At 41.4% G+C, this 17853-nt stretch overlaps 1 protein-coding gene across 4 annotated transcripts in view; it reads left to right on the forward strand.

Moving 5' to 3' along the window:
- Positions 1–470: 470 nt before the first annotated feature.
- Positions 471–17853, forward strand: part of KDM3A (lysine demethylase 3A) — a 46093-nt gene continuing 28710 nt past the window's right edge. For 2 of the 4 annotated variants that reach the window (XM_081265015.1, XM_081265017.1), the window contains exons 1-8: positions 1957–2031; positions 2312–2512; positions 9679–9834; positions 10906–11016; positions 14672–14774; positions 15474–15598; positions 15974–16046; positions 16147–16235. In XM_081265015.1, coding sequence (XP_081121141.1) covers positions 2336–2512; positions 9679–9834; positions 10906–11016; positions 14672–14774; positions 15474–15598; positions 15974–16046; positions 16147–16235 — 834 coding nt within the window. In that variant the 5' untranslated portion in view covers positions 1957–2031; positions 2312–2335. Of the gene's footprint in view, positions 1682–1956; positions 2032–2311; positions 2513–9678; positions 9835–10905; positions 11017–14671; positions 14775–15473; positions 15599–15973; positions 16047–16146; positions 16236–17853 lie in introns of those variants that run through there. The other 2 variants (XM_081265016.1, XM_081265018.1) reach the window with 2 other exon arrangements.

Consider the following 17853-nt stretch of genomic DNA (forward strand, 5'->3'; position numbering starts at 1 on the left):
CTTATCACTTGTGATATTGTAGTCATCTTAGCTTTTGTATGTATACTCTATGATGTTAGCATAATGATGAAATCAATTACGTATTTCTCAGAACTATCCCCTCATTAAGTGATTTGTGACTATATATTAATAGTATTACATTGCTTTTGTCTGATCAAGTTTTGGGTTAAAAAACATTAGCCTAGCTGGGGTTGTGCTTCAGCGATAGAGCACCTGTCTAGCACATGGAAGCACTGAATTTGATTCCCAGCACCACATAAAAATAAATCAATCAAATAAAGGTATTGTGTCCATTTACAACTAAATATATGTGTGTGTGTATACACATACACACACACATCACACATAAAAATGTTAGCCTAGTATATATATATATATATTTTTTCAGTATCTTTATTTTACATTTATGTGGTGCTGAGGATCGAACCCAGTGCCTCCTGCATGCTAGGTGTGCCCTCTACCACTGAGCCACAATCCCCGCCCCTTAGCCTAATATTTTCAAACTTCTTCTGTTTTAAGAATTTTCTTGTCAATTTATAGCTGGATTTTGTTCTTAATGAAAAAATATCTTTTTAAATTTATGAGTAAAATTAACCCATTTATACTTATTGTACACACAGTTTAGATTTAAGGTTCTAATTTTATTTTATGTTAGCATATTCTGCTTTCTTTTGCTTTTCTTGTTTCTATTTTGGCCTTGTTGATTGGACAGGTTTTCTTTGCTATATCCTCCCCTTTAATGGTCTGCAAATTTTAAATCTCATTTAATTCTTCAGTTTTATCATTAACTTCAAAAACTTAAAAGTCACATATTTAGAACACATGTATCCAAGACGAACTCGTGGAGTTAATTTGCATCTTACAGTTCCTTAAAATAGTTCTGATTTTTTTCCTCCTGATTTCCCATTTTCACACTTGTAAAATTGGGAGCATGGATTCTTCAGTCATTATTTTAAGAATTAAGTGTGACTCCTCATCAAGCCCCAGCCTTTATAAAGAAGTCTTCAGTTCTTCCATTCCATTTCTTCTTCATTTCGCCCAAACATCGGTGGTCCTTTCAACACAGGCACCTTTCATCTCCTTTGTCCTTCAAACCACCTTCTCTCCTGCATTTCTTCTTGCATCATCATGGCCTTCATCTACTCTTTCAACTTCCTGGTCTCTCAACAACTTCCCAGCCCCGCCTTCACGTTAGAAAACCTCATTCCACGGTGCACTGGGCGGCCTCTCACGCTCCACAGACAAGGAACGTCCTACCCCGATGGCTCCATGCCTTTCTTCATCTCTCCTTCAAAATGGCGGACTTAGACGTTCACGATCCACACCACGTGCGCCTGCGCCTCCCGCGGCCATTTCACCCAGCAGCCCCAGCGCCAGCGCCCGCTGGGAGGCGCCTGCGCACAAAGCAGCTCGGCAGCTCCGCCTCCGGCTGAGTACGCCTGAAACCGCACGTCCCTACCCCCGCCCCCCCGCCGGCCGTCCGCCCTCGCCCTTTCCTGTGAGATTCTTCCGCCAAGTGAAGGCCCATCTTTGGTCGACAACCTACGCACTTGTAGAACAATCCAATAGGCACTTGGAGACCCGGGTCTCCCCATTCAGCCTCATCTGTGCGCCAGGGCAGTTTCTTCTGGGCCCCCGAAGTTGATAACGGATCTCGCGGGACTCTTTTGCGTAACGTGAGGTAACAAACGGAAAGAATGGGGCGCGGCGGAGGGATTTTGCTGGCGCGCGTCCGTCCCGAGTGGGGGTCGCCTGGGCTCCGGGAGGGGGAGGGGACGGGGAGGAGCCGCCGAGGGATTGTTGTTTTCCTCTGCCCCGCCTCCGCCGCCCCGGCCAGTGGCGACAGGCCGCTTTCCCGCGAGCCCCGCCCGCCGCCTGCAGTGCAGCCAATGAGCGGCGGCAGCGGCTCCGGGGGGCGGGCCCGGGGGCCGTGCGTGTCTTGTGAGAGCTCTTGAACCAAGTAGGAGCTGGAGTCGGCTGGGCGGCTGGGGACGGCAGCCGCCGCCGGTGACTCAGGGAGGCGGGAGGCGGGTGAGCGCGCCGCGGCCTCGGCTGCGAGAGAGGCGGGGGTTCCGGGGCGAGCCCGCGGGCCGCGCGTCGCGCAGGCCGGGCGTGGGGCGTGGGGCGCGGGCGGGCCGGGCGGGTGGCCGCGGGACGGGCCTCTGCGCCGGGCCCTCTTCTTGCCGGGGCCGGGGGCGGGCGCGGGCGCGCAGAGTCCCCCGGCCGCCCCCGCGGCGAGCGGGCCGGGGCTCGGGAAAGCGAAACTTGGCGGGCGGGCCCGCGCCTCACACGCTCGCTTCCGTGTCTGCAGGAGGGCGCTGCCGCCGGCGGAGATATGGTGCTCACGCTCGGGGAGAGCTGGCCGGTGCTGGTGGGGAAGCGGTTCCTCAGCCTGTGCGCGGCCGACGGCGTCGACGACGGCTGGGACGTGCAGCGCGTGGCCGAGTGGCCCTGGCTGGCGGGCACGGTCCGCGCCGTGTCCCACCCCGACGTTTCCAGGAAGGACCTGAAGGTGAGCCGCCCCCGCGTTGCCGTGGGAACGTGCAGCCCCCCTGCGGGGCGGCCCGAAAGTTGGCTTTGGACCTGCGGGTGCTGTGGAGGGGACCTCGCGAGTCTTCGGTACCCTGTCGCCCGGAGTCGCCGGCCGCGGTCTGCGGGGGCTGCGCGCTGCACGGCCGGCGCCGGCCCCGCTAGGGCGACGACTCCTCGGCGGGGAGGAGCAGTGCTAGTGTCAGGTTGGGCGAGCGGTGACGTCTGGAAGCGGTAGGAATGGGGCTGGTGCCTGGAGATGCTTTCAGACTTGGGGTGGGGGGGTGTTCCTCTGGATTTGTTAACTTTTTTTTTTTGTTTTTAACTTAAGCACTGGTTAAAAATGAAGTGTGAGTGTAGAGGGAGGAGTTTAGTTCTGCTCGGCGTGTTAGGGTGGGTGTTTGTCCGTATATGGTGGGTCAGCAGGAATGGGTTCCTGGTTATCTGTGAGGAGTCTGTGGGTGGGTGTGGGATATGACCATATATGGAGCGCTGGGGGTGGAGCTGGCCCATATATGGTGCAGTGGAGGAATGGCTTCGAAATCTATGTTGCACTTGGGTGTTTGGGGGCAAGGAGAGAAATGGGAGCAAGTGCAGTCAGTGATTTCTTAAACCAGAATGACACTGAGAACCTTTTTCAGTTAGATCTTTGGAAAGAGGGATGAATTCTAATTATACTCTAATAGAAGTATTGCTGTGAAAAGATTGTCTGGGAACAACCAGTGAGGAAGCCATTGTACCAACAAAGACTCCTTTGTGCAAAAATAGCTGAAAAAAGATCCCTAACAAAGACTGCAAAGTGGTGATAAGTTGGAGGAAGCTTGTCAGAACGGAAGAGATTTCCACTCTGAGTGATGTGTGTGTTTCAGGATCTTCACTTGGTCACCACTGCTTTTTCTTGAAACTCTGCTCAGGAAATAAAGGAAGCAAGTTCTAACATTAGCAATTGAATATATTTTGATTTCTGAAACACTGTTCAGTTTTGTACAGTTTATACAGTTGATAGTCTGTCCATTCCCAAACCAGTATGAGTCCACAAAGAGTGGAGGTAGGAGGATATTTGTACTTACATGTTTTTAAAACTTCTACCAGGTGCCTGGTCTTCACGTTGAGGCAGAGAAGTGAGCATTGAGCACTTAAGCACATGCCAAGCATCATGCTGACCTCTTACCAGCAATGATGCCCCCACTTTATCAGGTCTTACAAAGATTGTCTTGCTCAGGGTCACATGACTGGCAACTTGCATAGCCAACTGGCATAATCTGTGTTCTGACCCAGGAAGTTCTACTCCAGGGCTGCCCTCTTCACCATCGGCATTAAGAGCTGTGCCACAAAAAATGCTCCAACCACACACTGTGGGGTTTGGTTTCTCTCCTCTGTTCCACTCATTCTTGTACCAAAGAGGTTTTCATGTTTATAGAGATAGTGTATTGTACAAGGATAGCCAGCCTATTTATTTTAGGCTAGTAACCTTTTTACATAAAATGTAGAGCTTTGTGTATGAGATTTCATCAAGATGGCTGTGTTTAATTTCATCTAGGTAAATTTTTTCTGTAGAATTTGTGTTTTAATTGACTTGAATAGAAATAGTTTTTAACTGTATGTTCCCTTGCCTTCCCTTCCATGGCAGTGATTGAGGATCTGTTGTAGGCAGACAATCTAGGAGGTTCTTAGTATGTATTTATTTTTATCTCTATATCCCTGCCACACCCAACTTTCAGGAGCTGTGATACCTTCATTTTCTGGATGAGGAAGGAAGTAGTTTGAGGAAAAGGACTCTTATCTATACTTGTGTAATTAGCTACTGTAAGTAAGGGAGTGAGGATTTGAATCCAGATTGGGCAATGTTTCTTCTCCACTGTACTAAGGTGCCTGACTGGAGACTACTGGGGATTTCAATTCAAGAGCAGTTTTGGTTAATTTGGACTTATGCCCTATCTGCAGACTTCACAACTCAGCCCTTTTTAAGATGCAAATCTATATTATTTCTTTATTCTAATCATTACTACTGCATTCCTCAGTAGCCATTGAAATAATTGGCTTAAGTATAACTACCGTAGTTAATAAAAATGGATTTTGAAACACTGGAACCAAATAGTGCAGGTAGAACCAAGTAACTAAGACCATACTTAATCTGGGCTTAGGGACATTGAGCTTTTTTGAGTGGTGAGGTTGGGCGCTGAGGTGACTGAATAAGTAAACTTAGGTAGGTACTCTGATGATTTTTCTAAGTTTTAGCACACATACAAATCAGTCTAGACTGGCAGGCTTAATTGTGAATGATATTAAAGGCCAAGGCTTATTAATTTTGTTTCACTGCCAGAAAGACTTTGTAACAAAGTCACTTAGGTGACAAAAGCAATATATCTAGTAGTTGATTGCAAAGAAGTGGAAGACATAGTAACAGGCAATAATGATTGGTTATTATGTGGCAAGTAATAATCCTTACCAGTAGCCTGTTTTGTAAGATTTTGTGTGTGTGTTTGGGGGGGGGGTTAGATTGAAGTTTAAAGAAATTACATAACTTGCCCAAGTTTGTCTACAGACTTGAAAAATTAGGCTTTGATAATCCCAGCAGGCTTGGGAGGCTGAGGCAGGAGGATTTCGAGTTCAAAGCCAGCCTCAACGAAGGTGAGGTGCTAAGCAACTCAGTGTGAGACCCTGTCTCTAAATAAAATACAGAATAGACCTGGGGATGTGGCTCAGTGGTCAAGTGCCCTTGAGTTCACTCCCCAGTGCCTAAAAAAAAAAAAAAAAAAAAAAAAAAAAATTGCTTCGAGCACTTTATTTTGCTAGCCTTTGAATCCTTCATACCTTGAACACGATGTAGTATGTACTTGTACTTAAATATCTGCATGAATAAGTGAAGGAATCAAAATAATTATTATTAGGAAACAGTTTACAAATAACAGTTCAGAAATAACTGCTGGGGCAGTAGCCTTTTCTACCTCTAGAATAACAGAGATCTTAGTTAAATGTGGTTCCCAGGACTGACTTCATCTTTCATCCTTCTGCTTGAGTGTGAACTGTTTTCTTTTGTATTAGGTGTGCACGGAATGTCCTCCTTCCCCACCTTGCCTATCTAAGTCTTTATCTTTCTTTAACTCTACTTTTTTCTGTCTGTCTGTCTGTCTGTCTATTTATGGTGCTGAGGATCGAACCCAGTTCCTCACACATGCTAGGCAAGCGCTGTACTGCTGAGCCACAATCCTACCCGTTTTTCATCTTTATGTATCTTTTCCTACTGTTGTCAGCAAATGAGTGGCCTGACCAATGCCTTTCATCCTTGTATACGGTTGGAACTTGAATATTGGTGGATTCTGCTGCCAGCCAGGCTATGTAAGATGAGAAACTCCTGGTGCAGTGTAATAGAGACTGTTTACCACTTATAATTGAATACTAGACTCGGGTTTTAGGTAAGCATTTTATTTTCATGTAAGAAGATGTAATGGAAGCGTAATGAGTTAATTTCTTATTTTTTGGAATAGTGAAACTTGTATTCTGCATTGTAGAACTAGGTAGAGTCAATATATAGTCAAACATTTAACTACAAACCATGCTGTTCTGTGTATTTCTACCTTCACATTTGGTAACATTCTCCTTGGCAGTTCCCGTGGTTTTCATAATCATATGCTCAGGAGAGATGAGTTTTTGCTGAGATTAGCTATAACATTAATTCACATATCATGTAAAATTTTCTTTTGGGAAAAATTGGCTTTGAAGTAATTGATTTGAAATATCTAACATTTGGTCAAAATATTTGATAGCCTAATCAGTTGCACATTTACAAAAGGCCCTATTACAAGAATAGTAAAATTGAAAGTTCAGGTAGGCAGTCATAACTGACCTTTGTTTGGCCTTTAGTGTCAGACAGCACAAGTAACCTCTTTGTGGGCCTAGGGAGCATGGGGAAAAGTACACAGCAGAAGCTCATTTCATTTGTCAGCCTGCATAAACTGAATGAGTCACCCTTAGTTCTTTCTGAATATGAATGTCTTCCCTCTGCCCCAGAGTATTTGCAAAAGAGACTTTAGGGGAGGTGTCCTTCAGTATTGAACCTCAGGCTTTTGAAGAAAAAATGAAAGACATACATGGGTTTTTGTTTTGTTTTGCTGCACAGGGAATGGAACCCAGGGCCTTGTGCAGGAGCTGAACTTAAAATTAAAAGTACTTAAAAATTGAGATATTTGAATTTTAGTTTGTGTTATCTTAAGTTTTAAATAGTGGTCTGATAAACATTGTTGCTTATATTTGGGAAAACCACTTAAAGTCTTAATCCTTCCTTCATTTTTTTTTTCAGTGTTGAGTAGATCTGGTTATGTTGAAGACTCTCTCCTTCACTCATAACTTCAGTGATATGGTGATATGATTTAGATTAACATATAGGTCTTAAAACTACCTGGCTGCCTAACCAGGCACTTTACATACCTTGTTGTAATGTGTGTTGTATGGTGATACGGTGTTTCATGCCTGTATTCTCAGTGATTTGGGAGGCCTAGGTAGAAGAATGCAAATTCAAGGCTAACCTGGGCAACTTGGCAAGACCCTGTCTCAAATAATAAAAAAGGCTGGGGATGTAGCTCAGTGGTAGAACACCCCTCTTTGAGTTCATTCCCCAGTACCGACCCCTCCCCAATCTACCTAACAGTTCAGTGAGAGGTAGAGGTTACTGCTTTCTTTTTGAAGTTAATAAAACAAGATTCAGAGATCTAGACTTCTAAGTAAGAATTCTCAACCTGGGATGCAGTTGAGTTGGTTTCCTTTCTAATCACGTTTTGTTTTATGCAAGTAACATCAAGGAAAGTTTCAACATAGTGGGATTCAAGCCAAGGTCTCTCTGATTCTGAAATTTGTGTGCTTATTCCTTTTATATCACATATCTGAAACTGGCATGGAAAGCTAAGTTGGGGTTGAAAGACTAAGTCTCTCTGTGGGAGATGTCAGGAGACCTGGATCCTCTGGCAAGGAAGCCAGGAAAATGAGCAGTCTCAGTACACCTTGGTAAGGAGCATTGGTTGGTTGGTTGAAGTGATAGAATGGATATAACTTGGGAGAAAGGCTTTGCCATATAGCTGTTCTCCATTTGCATTTATTCTGATTTGGAAAGTATAAGGTGTTACTGCAAAAAATCCTTCCATACAAGAAGTTATGCAGCGTCCTAGCCAAATTGCCTGGGAAGTTAAGGATGTGTGTTTATTGTTGCTAGAAGGGTAGAGTGGGTCTTAATTTTATCTTTTTTTTTTTGAAGATATCCTGTAGATTGGAAAAGGTTCAGGATTGGAATTAACAGTGTATCAGCTGAAATTTACAGCTTTTTAGGTGAAATAAGAGAAATGGAATGTAGGAGTCAGTTCAGAGAGAAGTTCATTTATTTATGCTTAATAAGTCTTTGAGTAATGATAGGGACTGTATACCAGTGACAAGACAGTGAGCAAAACCAGACACAAACTTTGACCTGTTTGATTCATGTGTCAGTTGACTAGCCATAAATTTAATGCCAACTGGTGGGTAAGTGCTAGGAGGGAAATGCATAGAGCTCTGAGGACAGTTAGCCAGGGGGACCTCTCTCAGGAGGGGAAAGGCTCTTTTGCAAGGGGAGGCTTCTTTGAGGAAAGGATTCTTAAGTTGGGTTCTGACCATGTAGTTAGTAAAGACATCTGTGAAATCATAAGATTTGATAGAGATGGGTTCATTAATAATCCTTGAAACACCAAAAAAGCGGTCTCTTGTAAGACGAAGAATTTTAAATAAAAATAGTGATTTTCTCACTGAATATTAAGGGAGTTTATTCAAGTCTGCTAAAATATGTAAATGTTAAAAAAAGTTTTAGAATAAATTAAGGGGCAGCATATTCATAATAGCTAATGAAATTTGAGTGTTTTGACCAGTCACAGTGGCACATGCTTATAATCCCAGCAGCTTGGGAGGCTGAGTCAGAAGGATCTCAAGTTCAAAGCCAGTTTAAGCAACTTAGTAAGAACCTGTCTCAAAATAAAAAGGGCGGAGGCTGGGGATGTGGCTCAGTGGTAAAGTGCTCTGGGTTCAATCCCAATACCAAAGAAATAAATTTGGGTGTTTTGGGTGCATCACTTTTTATCAAACTTTAAGGATTTGTGAACAATTCCTACCTCTGGGCGTTGCCAGAGATCAACTTTTGTCTGATTTTTACAAAAATGTCTTCATAAATTTATTTAAGTTATAAGGATTATAGCCTTATGGTTAAAAGATATTTTTGCCTATCTGAAGCCGAAAACATTACAGTTACTTGGAAAATTATATTTCAAAGGTAGTTTGACTTTTATATAAGCAACTAGACTGACTGAGTGGGTCTTTCAGTGATTGGGTGCTTGTCTATCATGAATGAGGTGCTCTGGTTTATCCCCAACAACAGGAGTTTTAAAAAAAATTTTTTTTAGTTGTTAGACCTTTATTTATTTATATGCAGTGCTGAGAATAGAACCCAGTGCCTCACAAGTATGGCAAGTGTGCCAGGCAAGTATGCTACCTCTGATTCACAGCCCCAGCCCCCCAATACCAGGAATTTAAAAAAAAAAAAACAACAACGTAGTTCTGGGGTCATTTATTAATTTCTTATTTATTTTATTGTGTAAAATAGTTTTAGACTCCCAACCCTGAAGTAAATTTCTCCCTTTTCTCTATTGAAAGGTATATTGAAGGTGTGTCATGCATTAGGGCTTTTTGCTAAGTAGTCTACCAGAGGAGTCTAAAAGCAGCTGGTGTCATGATGGGGTCTTCTTAAGCCCACTGCAGTGTCAACAGAGAATTGAATTATAATGCACTTGGAAAATTAGTTGTTCTGGGTTTCAGATTTGTCTCATCTAATTCCCAAAGTTCACACATCTAATTAACATGTAAATCCCTTCTAAGTGGGGTTCTTTGGTTTCTGGGCTACCTAGAGACTACTTTAAGGACACTGATCCTGAAAGCCCTGAACTTTTGTATCCCAGGGTAGTTTGGGGATCAAGTTTGGTACATGTGTGATTATTTTGCTGTGGCTGTGAAGGAAAGGCAGGGAACTAGGAGGGACTAACACATGCATGTGGGAGACTCAAGAATAATAATGACATGATTAAACTTGTATGTTGATAATGTTTGTGACTTGAATCTGCTTTTCCAATTTTCATCCAGGTATGTGTCGAGTTTGATGGGGAATCTTGGAGGAAGAGAAGATGGATAGAAGTCTACAGCCTTCAGAGGAAAGCATTTTTGGTAGAACATAATTTGGTTTTGGCTGAACGAAAGTCACCTGAAATTTCTGAACGAACTATTCAGTGGCCTGCAATAGTGAGTAAAACTGAGGAAAAGAGAACATTTCATCTGTTTGGGGTAAAACAAGGAAAATATAAATGAAATGCCTGTGTTTGGCCCTTGTCACACACATGAAACAATAGTCTATGTTTGTGACAAGGCAGAGGGTACAAAAGCACCTAGAATCTTCTGCCAGACCTTGTAGGAGCTCTGCAACTCTGGGCCTATCCCTGGGCTTTTAGGGTCTTATATTCTTCACTTGAAAAATGGGGGAGGAAGTAATGTGGGGAATGTCAAGATCAGAGGTCAGAAACTGGTAGTCATACATACATATAGATAGATCTGTTTGGTTTGGCCGAAACAGTTAAGTGTTTTAAGAAAATAGAGTTAGCTGCCTTTTTAAAAAAATGTGGAATGTGCATTTAGATTTTCAGTGTCCCTAAAATTGGTGAGACCAGGTAGCACTGGGCAGGTCTCTGTGGCAGCAGTCCATAAAAGAGGTTTCCATTCCTGACCTCAGGGTCTCCAAGATTCCTCCTGCTCTGGATTGTTTTTGGCTCTAAATATACTACAAGAAGGTTTGGGTTGTATCTGCATTGTAAATGTGGTGCAGTTTGAGGAAGAGAGTGACCACTGTATCTGGAGAGGACATCTGGAGCTTATGAGGAAGTCAGGTACAGGTAGTTGGAAAGGCCAGAATGGTGCTTGAAAGTTGGCCAGATCCTGGAGGGCCTCACCTGCTGCTGGCAAAGCCAGGGTTTTGCTCATGAGTGAGAAGAGCTGCTGGAGGTCACAGTTTAAGTCATACTTTGCTCTTTATATAATCCAGTCTCCCCAGAAAAAAGTGCATATACCTCTTTTGCATAAATTTTGGAAAACGGAGGAACTGGGGACCTGTGTGTTAATGACTCCCAATGCATATCTGGTTTAAGTTACTGGGTTTGAATGAAAATTGTGTGATTTTTGTAGGTACCTCATTATTATGAGGTCCTTGCAGTAAACACAAGCTTACTGACTTTGTTACTTCCTGTGTGCCTAAAAATTGCCAGTTCCATTCTCAGAATAATGCTGATAGCAATTATGATGCCAAACTTTTTTTTCCCCCAGGTGTACAAACCTTTGTTGGACAAAGCTGGTTTGGGATCCATAACTTCTGTTCGCTTCCTAGGAGATCAGCAAAGCGTATTTCTTTCCAAAGATCTTTTAAAGCCTATACAGGTAAATCATCCTTAAATCATTCTTAAAAACAGAGATTCAAGTTCTTTTAACATGAGAAGTAAGATTGGTGTTGCTTGCCCATATTTAGATGCTTAATAAAGAGATGAACCCATCCCATCAAGAGTTAGTTGTGGGGGCTGGGGACACAGCTCAGTTGGTAGAGTGCTTGCCTTGTATGCACAAGGCCCTGCGTTGAGTCCCCAGCACCACAAAAAAAAAAAAAAAAGGGTTGTTGGGCCTGGGCCAGGCACGGTAGCACACGCTATGTGGCTTGGGAGGCTGAGGCAGGAGGATTGTGAGTTCAAAGTCACCCTCAGTAAAAAGTGAGGTGCTAAGCAGCTCAGTGAGACCCTGTCTCTAAAATACAAAATAGGGCTGTGGATGTGGCTTAGTGGTCGAGTGCCTCTGGGTTCAATCCCTGATATATCCCCCTCAAAAAAGGGTTGTTGGATTGCATCCTTCAATTATAGCCTATGGTCTGTGTCATCCATTTGGTTTGAAAGGACAGGGTATACAATTGATGGTATGTATGGAAACACCTAGGTGATATGGAAATAATGTTGGAAAGTTGACTATTGCAGTTGTGTGTATGTGCATGAGTACACACAGGCATACAATAATGCAGCTGATCCTGGTTACTCATGGATTCTATGTTTGTGAATTTGCCTACCTACTAAAATATATTTGTAGCCCCCAAATCAGTACTTGTGTTGGCTTGCATTCATTCATCCATGTGCACAGAACACTTTTTGAGTTGCCTGATGTGGGTTCCCACTGAGGCCAGTTAAGGTGATGTTCCTTTGTCACCTTATTTCAGCTCTCCTGGTGTAAACAAGTATCTTTTTTGCACCTTATTTAGTTTCACTGTTTTGTGTTTTTTTGTTTTTTTTTTTTTTTTGCTTTTTTTCTTGTTTTCCTTTTGTAATTTTTTTCTGTGTAAAGTGTCCCAGATGTAGTGCTGAGATGTTGTTTGGTGTTTATAAGCTCAAGAAAGCTGTGGTGGGGCTGCGGACATGGCTCAAGCGGTAGCGTGCTTGCCTGGCATGTGTGTGGCCCTGGTTCGATCCTCAGCACCACATACAAACAAAGATGTTGTGTCCGCTGAAAACTAAAAAAAAGAAAAAGAAAGCTGTGGTGGGTCTGAAGTACATGTGTTAGAGGAGCTTTTGCCCAGCCGTCAGGTGGGGTGCTTGTGGACACGAGTTCAAGGCTGATGAATCTGCAATGTGTATTGCATAAGGTGTCTTTCACAGAAACACATCCAGCAAGGTTATATATTGATCAGACGATGAGAATGTGACCAGAGGTTCATAAGATCCCATGTTTCTCTTAAGACCCATGGCTTGGTATTCACTAATTCTCCTTTTGGCAATCTGGTGGAACATAACTGAGGATTGGCTGTATACACATACATTCTTTTCAATTCGTTTGGAAAACTCTCACCTTTAAAGGTGGGCTTCTGGTTGTTTATATTAGTATTTGTTATGGAAACGTTAGAAGGGAGGAGATCACTGCCTTCAGAATACTATTGGTTTTGTAATGACATCTGTCCCCTTTACGCACTCTGCTTTGTGATTTCAGATCTGACTTGTTTCTGTAGTATGCACAACTATTAAACCTGTGTGTTTGCTAATATGCAGCCTGGGCCGGTGGCTGAGTTTCTGGGCCTGTACTGGAAAGCCACACACTGGCTTTCTCAACAATTGGCTTTGCTTTTACTTCCATATCCTGGAAATGAGTGAAAACAAGGCCCATCATGTAGGCTTCATTTTATAATGTAGAAGTAGGTAGAACAAAGGAGGATGCTTCCAATTAAGTTCACATGCAAGCTACCTTCATATGTTACTAGGCATCTTGATGGTTTTCCTGCCTTGAGAAGAATGATTTGTTTACAGGACCAGTGACACAGATGGGTGTTTGGCTCTTTTGCCTTACTGGGTGGTAGAATAGTTTTTACTTGCCAGCATTGTTTCCTGAATTTACATCTTCCACATGTCTTAGTTTTTCAGTTAAGGTAGAAGTATTAGTTTTGTTTCTCAAAATTAAAAAGGAAAAATCTAGGGCTGGGGTTGTAGCTCAGTGGTAGAGCACTTGCCTACCTCATGTGAGGCACTACCATATTATAGATACCATATTATAGATAGATAGATAGACAATACCTTTATTTATTTATCTATCTTCAACTAAAAAAATTTATAAAAAGGGAAAATCTAGATTAGTGTTTGTTCTCAGTGAGTTGTACCTTGGGTTCTCAGTGTGAAAATTGTTCTTCATGTAATCCTAATATATAATTCATTGAGGGAAACTTCAGTGTGCATTCTTGGATTTTACTCAGGACACTATTGTGTAGATATGGATGATCACATCAGGCTTCTGCTGTATGAGTTTATAGGATGCTTGCTCTAAATAATGCAGAGAGCACCTGAATGTCATTTGGCATATGCAGAAGTTGGTATTGAAACTTAAGATGTCAAAAAAAAAGAAACTTAAGATGTGTGGTTAGATGGATTTGACTCAGTTACTTATGGGTAAGAAATAAGACAGGGTCTCTAGATGAACTATCTAGCACTTTAGATAGGCCCTAAAACTGTCCTAGGTAGACTAGAATCACTCTGCCTTTCCAGGGAGCCCCATGTGGCTCTCTGCATCAGTAGATTGCTTATCTTATAATAAGATTTGGATTTTTTTTTTTTGAAATTGTAGTACTAAATTATGAGGGGGAAAAACCCAACCAATATATGACCCATTCTGGTAATTACCTTTGAGCTGTTGTGGCTTCCCTGGTTTATGTAGCAATATCTGACTAAGAAAATACACTATTCCAGCTCAGCCTTCTTCTCTAAGTGGGAGAAATTGGTGGACTGCTCTTGCTGCTGTGGATGTATCTCACAGTAGCAGAGAAGTGGGAAGGCCCTGAGTTGTAAGGGCTGCTGTGTTTAGCACTGTTTTTCTTTGCCCTGCTAGAATTTTGGTTTGGCTGGTTGTTCCTATTGACGGTCTGTATACATTTGTCATAACTGGGTGTGCACACAGAGCCAGAGGGCGGATGAGTGCCAGGTGGGGCAGCTGCCAAGAACGGAGTGTTTCAGAACTGGCTCGCTCTGAAGCCCTGGGCTGCGCATTCAGGTTTTCTGTTTGTCATCCCCCACCACCAGCTTCCTTACCTTTTATAAAGTAGAATGTATTTGGGATATAGATAGGTTAAATGAATTTGTATGAAATGAGATGCTAAAACAGCGATTTTAGTGAATTGACAATGAGCATCTCTCGGTGTGTCTTTGTTTCTTGGATTGGGCTTGGGATTTCCCAGTATTTGGTATATGGATTTGTTTTAAAGTTGGATCAACCAGCTTGTTTATTCACTTATTATTTTCCCATAACCAAAGTTATGTCATGCTTAAAATCATGATTGAGTCACTTGGTATTTCTCACGCTCTTGGCATGGGTGACTTCCTCTCAGTTGGCCTTATGCCTGTGTTTGATAATTTCCAACTTCTTGACCAACTCAGTTCACTGGAGTTGAAATGGTTTGGTGCCATCAAATGGCTAGTTGACATTACCTGAACTGGTCTGGATGACCAGTTGAAATGGTCATTGGGATTTATAAATAATTCTTTTTTGTTTCCTTAAAGTGTAACAATCTTTGATTTTACAGGATGTAAACAATCTTCGGCTTTCCCTTACTGATAATCAGAGCATCAGTAAAGAATTTCAGGCTTTGATTGTGAAACATTTAGATGAAAGCCATCTTTTAAAAGGTATGTGGATGCTCTCTTGTTGATAGTTCATAAGTTAACCAGTGATTGCTTTTAAGAACCTATGGTTTAGCTCTTCTTCCTCATTCTGTCATTAAGATTTCTTAATTTTTTTTCATTGTAATTAATTTTAAAATTGAAAAATAAGAAGTTTTCCTATGTAACATGATTGAGGAGTTTAATTTGTAAAGTTCAGAAATTATGTGAAATTATAAATGTAATGTAGGCATTTTAAAAGCTCAGTTATATTCTGACATGGAATTTGATGTTTGGAATTTTAGTTGTATAAAATTCCTTAGTAATCCTTACCTTCCCATTTAATGGTATTGAGTTTCTCAGTTTCACAGTCATGAAGAAAAAATTTTTTTTTTTTTCTGAATTAAACTCACAGTTCTGTTGGGGTTCCTAAATTTGATTCCTCTAAAACTACACAGAACAGTGAGTTTCTGATGAATTGTCTGATACTTTTTGTTCTGATGGAATGTGTCAAATATATTATTCGAATTCAAATCTGTAAGAAAATGGAGCATTGAAAGCCTACATTTTCTTTAGCTTTGCTGAAATGTCTGTTTTAAGTTTGTAGCAATTATTTTATCTTTATGTTTATAGAAATTAAAGATTTGGGGAAGATGTCTTGGATAATGGTACTATTGGAAGGTAGCGCAGATTCTCTAACATTTTTTTTCGTTTATTTTTTTTAAGGTGACAAAAACTTAGTTGGTTCAGAAGTAAAAATTTATAGTTTGGACCCATCTACTCAGTGGTTTTCAGCAACTGTTGTGAACGGAAACCCAGCATCTAAAACTCTTCAAGTCAACTGTGAGGAGGTAAAGACCATGGTAACTGTGTGAAAGATGAGTTCCAGGGCCACATAACCACACAGAAAATCTGTGATCTTAAAGTACCTAATAATATTTTCTCATTTTATGAAGTTAGAATAAGAGATACAAATTATTACAATCATTTTTAAAAGAAATTATTTCTAAGATACTCTATTATTTTAATTGAGCCAATTTTCAATGTGTTCCTAAGCATTTAAAAAAATTTAGTTTGTTTTTTTTAATGTTTTTTAATTGTCAGTGTATCATTATTTTACTTATTTATATGCAGTGCTGAGAATTGAACCCAGTGCCTCACACATGCTAGGCAAGCGCTCCACCACTGAGCTACAACCCCAACCCCTCTTTGTTTTTGTTTTTAAGATTCCAGCATTGAAAATTGTCGATCCCTCACTGATTCATGTTGAAGTTGTACATGATAACTTCGTGACATATGGTAAGATACAGTACTATCTAATTAAAATCTTCTCCTTCCCCCTTTTCTCTGTTTTCCTTATGTTACAAGAAACCAGCTTACCTATTTTTACACATTTTAGATAATTCTGCAAGAATTGGAGGTGTAAAACGGAAGTCTTCTGAGAATAATGGAAGCTTGGTTTCCAAACAGGCAAAATCTTGCTCTGAGGTAATCTTGGTTTGCTTTCGTCATTTGTGTAAAGTTTCTTTAGCTCTGCTGTTGCATGGCCAGACTCTGTAGTAGTTAGATAGATGTCTTTTCTGTTGGCTGTGTGCTGTCTTGTCCACTCTTTTGTGCAAGTTCCTGATCTTGGCCATGATTTCTACACTGCAGCAGATGGAGATAATATAAGTTTCTAGTTCACTATTTTTTGCGTTAAAAATAAGTTTGGGGGCTGGGGTTGTGGCTCAGTTGGCAGAGTGCTTGCCTGGCATATGGAGGCACTGGGTTCGATCCTTGGCACCGCATGAAAACAAAATAAAGGCATTATATCCATCTACTATATATATATATAGTATATAGTAGATGGATATAATATACATATATATATATATATATATATATATATATATATATATATATATATGTATTTTAAGGTTTCGTTTTTGGGGATATTTGCTGGAAATTCTTAGCAGATGTGACAATTTCACCACATGAGGGAGTTTTTGAAGGTAAATTGAGTTGTATGTGTTATATTGGAAGGAGACGAGGGAAAGAATCTTAAAATTCTGAGTAGATTGGATGTTGATGAAATGGACCCCTTGATCTCTTGATAATAAGGAAGTTTCATTGGTCTTTCATGATTAGGTATGGAAATGTACTGGTTTTTTCAAAGCAAGTAGTTGATTTGCCATTATAATTTCTGCCAGAAAAGGTTTGGGCTCCCATGAATGCCATGTGGATTCAGGTGCCAAATTTAATTCTGTTCCCAAATAGTCGCTATTTGGATCAAGAAATTTTGTTTCTCTCTAGGTGAGTTCAAACATTAGGACTTGTTCCAGTACAAATGACTTTCTGAACTTTGGGATAAAAATGCATTTGTGTTGATGGATATTTCCTTTAGTATGATTATTTAAAATACTTCTGTGGGTGGGGACTGAAGCTCAGTAGTAGACGGCTTGTTTAGCATGTGCAAGACAAACCTGGGATATGCCTCCAGCACCACAAAAACCTTTATGATGCTGTGCTCCAGGGTGAAGTTTAGATTTTTAAAACTGATCAGGATATTATTGTTAAGAGTATCCACAGGGGGCTTGTGGATCAGTGGTAGAGCACTTGCCTAGTATGTGTGAGGCCCTGGGTTCGATCCTTAGCACTATATAAAAATAAATAAATAAAATAAAGATTTTTTTTTTTAAAGTGTCCACAATATTTGAAAAGGAACCTTGAGGTCTTGGGAGCCAGGCAAGGAGCAACAGCATGGGTAATGGACCAGGGTCAGTGAGGGAATCAAGGTTTGTTGGGGGCAGACTGGACCACAGTGTTGACTAGAACCAGAGCTAGCACTGTGCTGTAGCACACAGTAGTCTCTGTGGCTAGTGGCCAGAGGGCTTTCCTGATCCTACCTAGGAACTTCGATACCTCTCCAGAAGCTTTGTAAACCAAGGTATCTTGGGTGGATGCTTGGGTTGGAAAAAGTCATTATAGAAATTAGTGTTAATTACGTTTTATTTTTGCCTTCGAGTTACAAGGTTGAACACTTACCACGACTGGGTACTTGGTCCTAAAGACTGACTTGTATTTGGAGTTCCTGCCTTAAAGAGCCCGTAGTTGATTGGGGGGGGGG

Source organism: Spermophilus citellus, assembly GCF_964194105.1.
Source record: "Spermophilus citellus genome assembly, chromosome: 13".
NCBI classification, from domain to species: domain Eukaryota; kingdom Metazoa; phylum Chordata; class Mammalia; order Rodentia; family Sciuridae; genus Spermophilus; species Spermophilus citellus.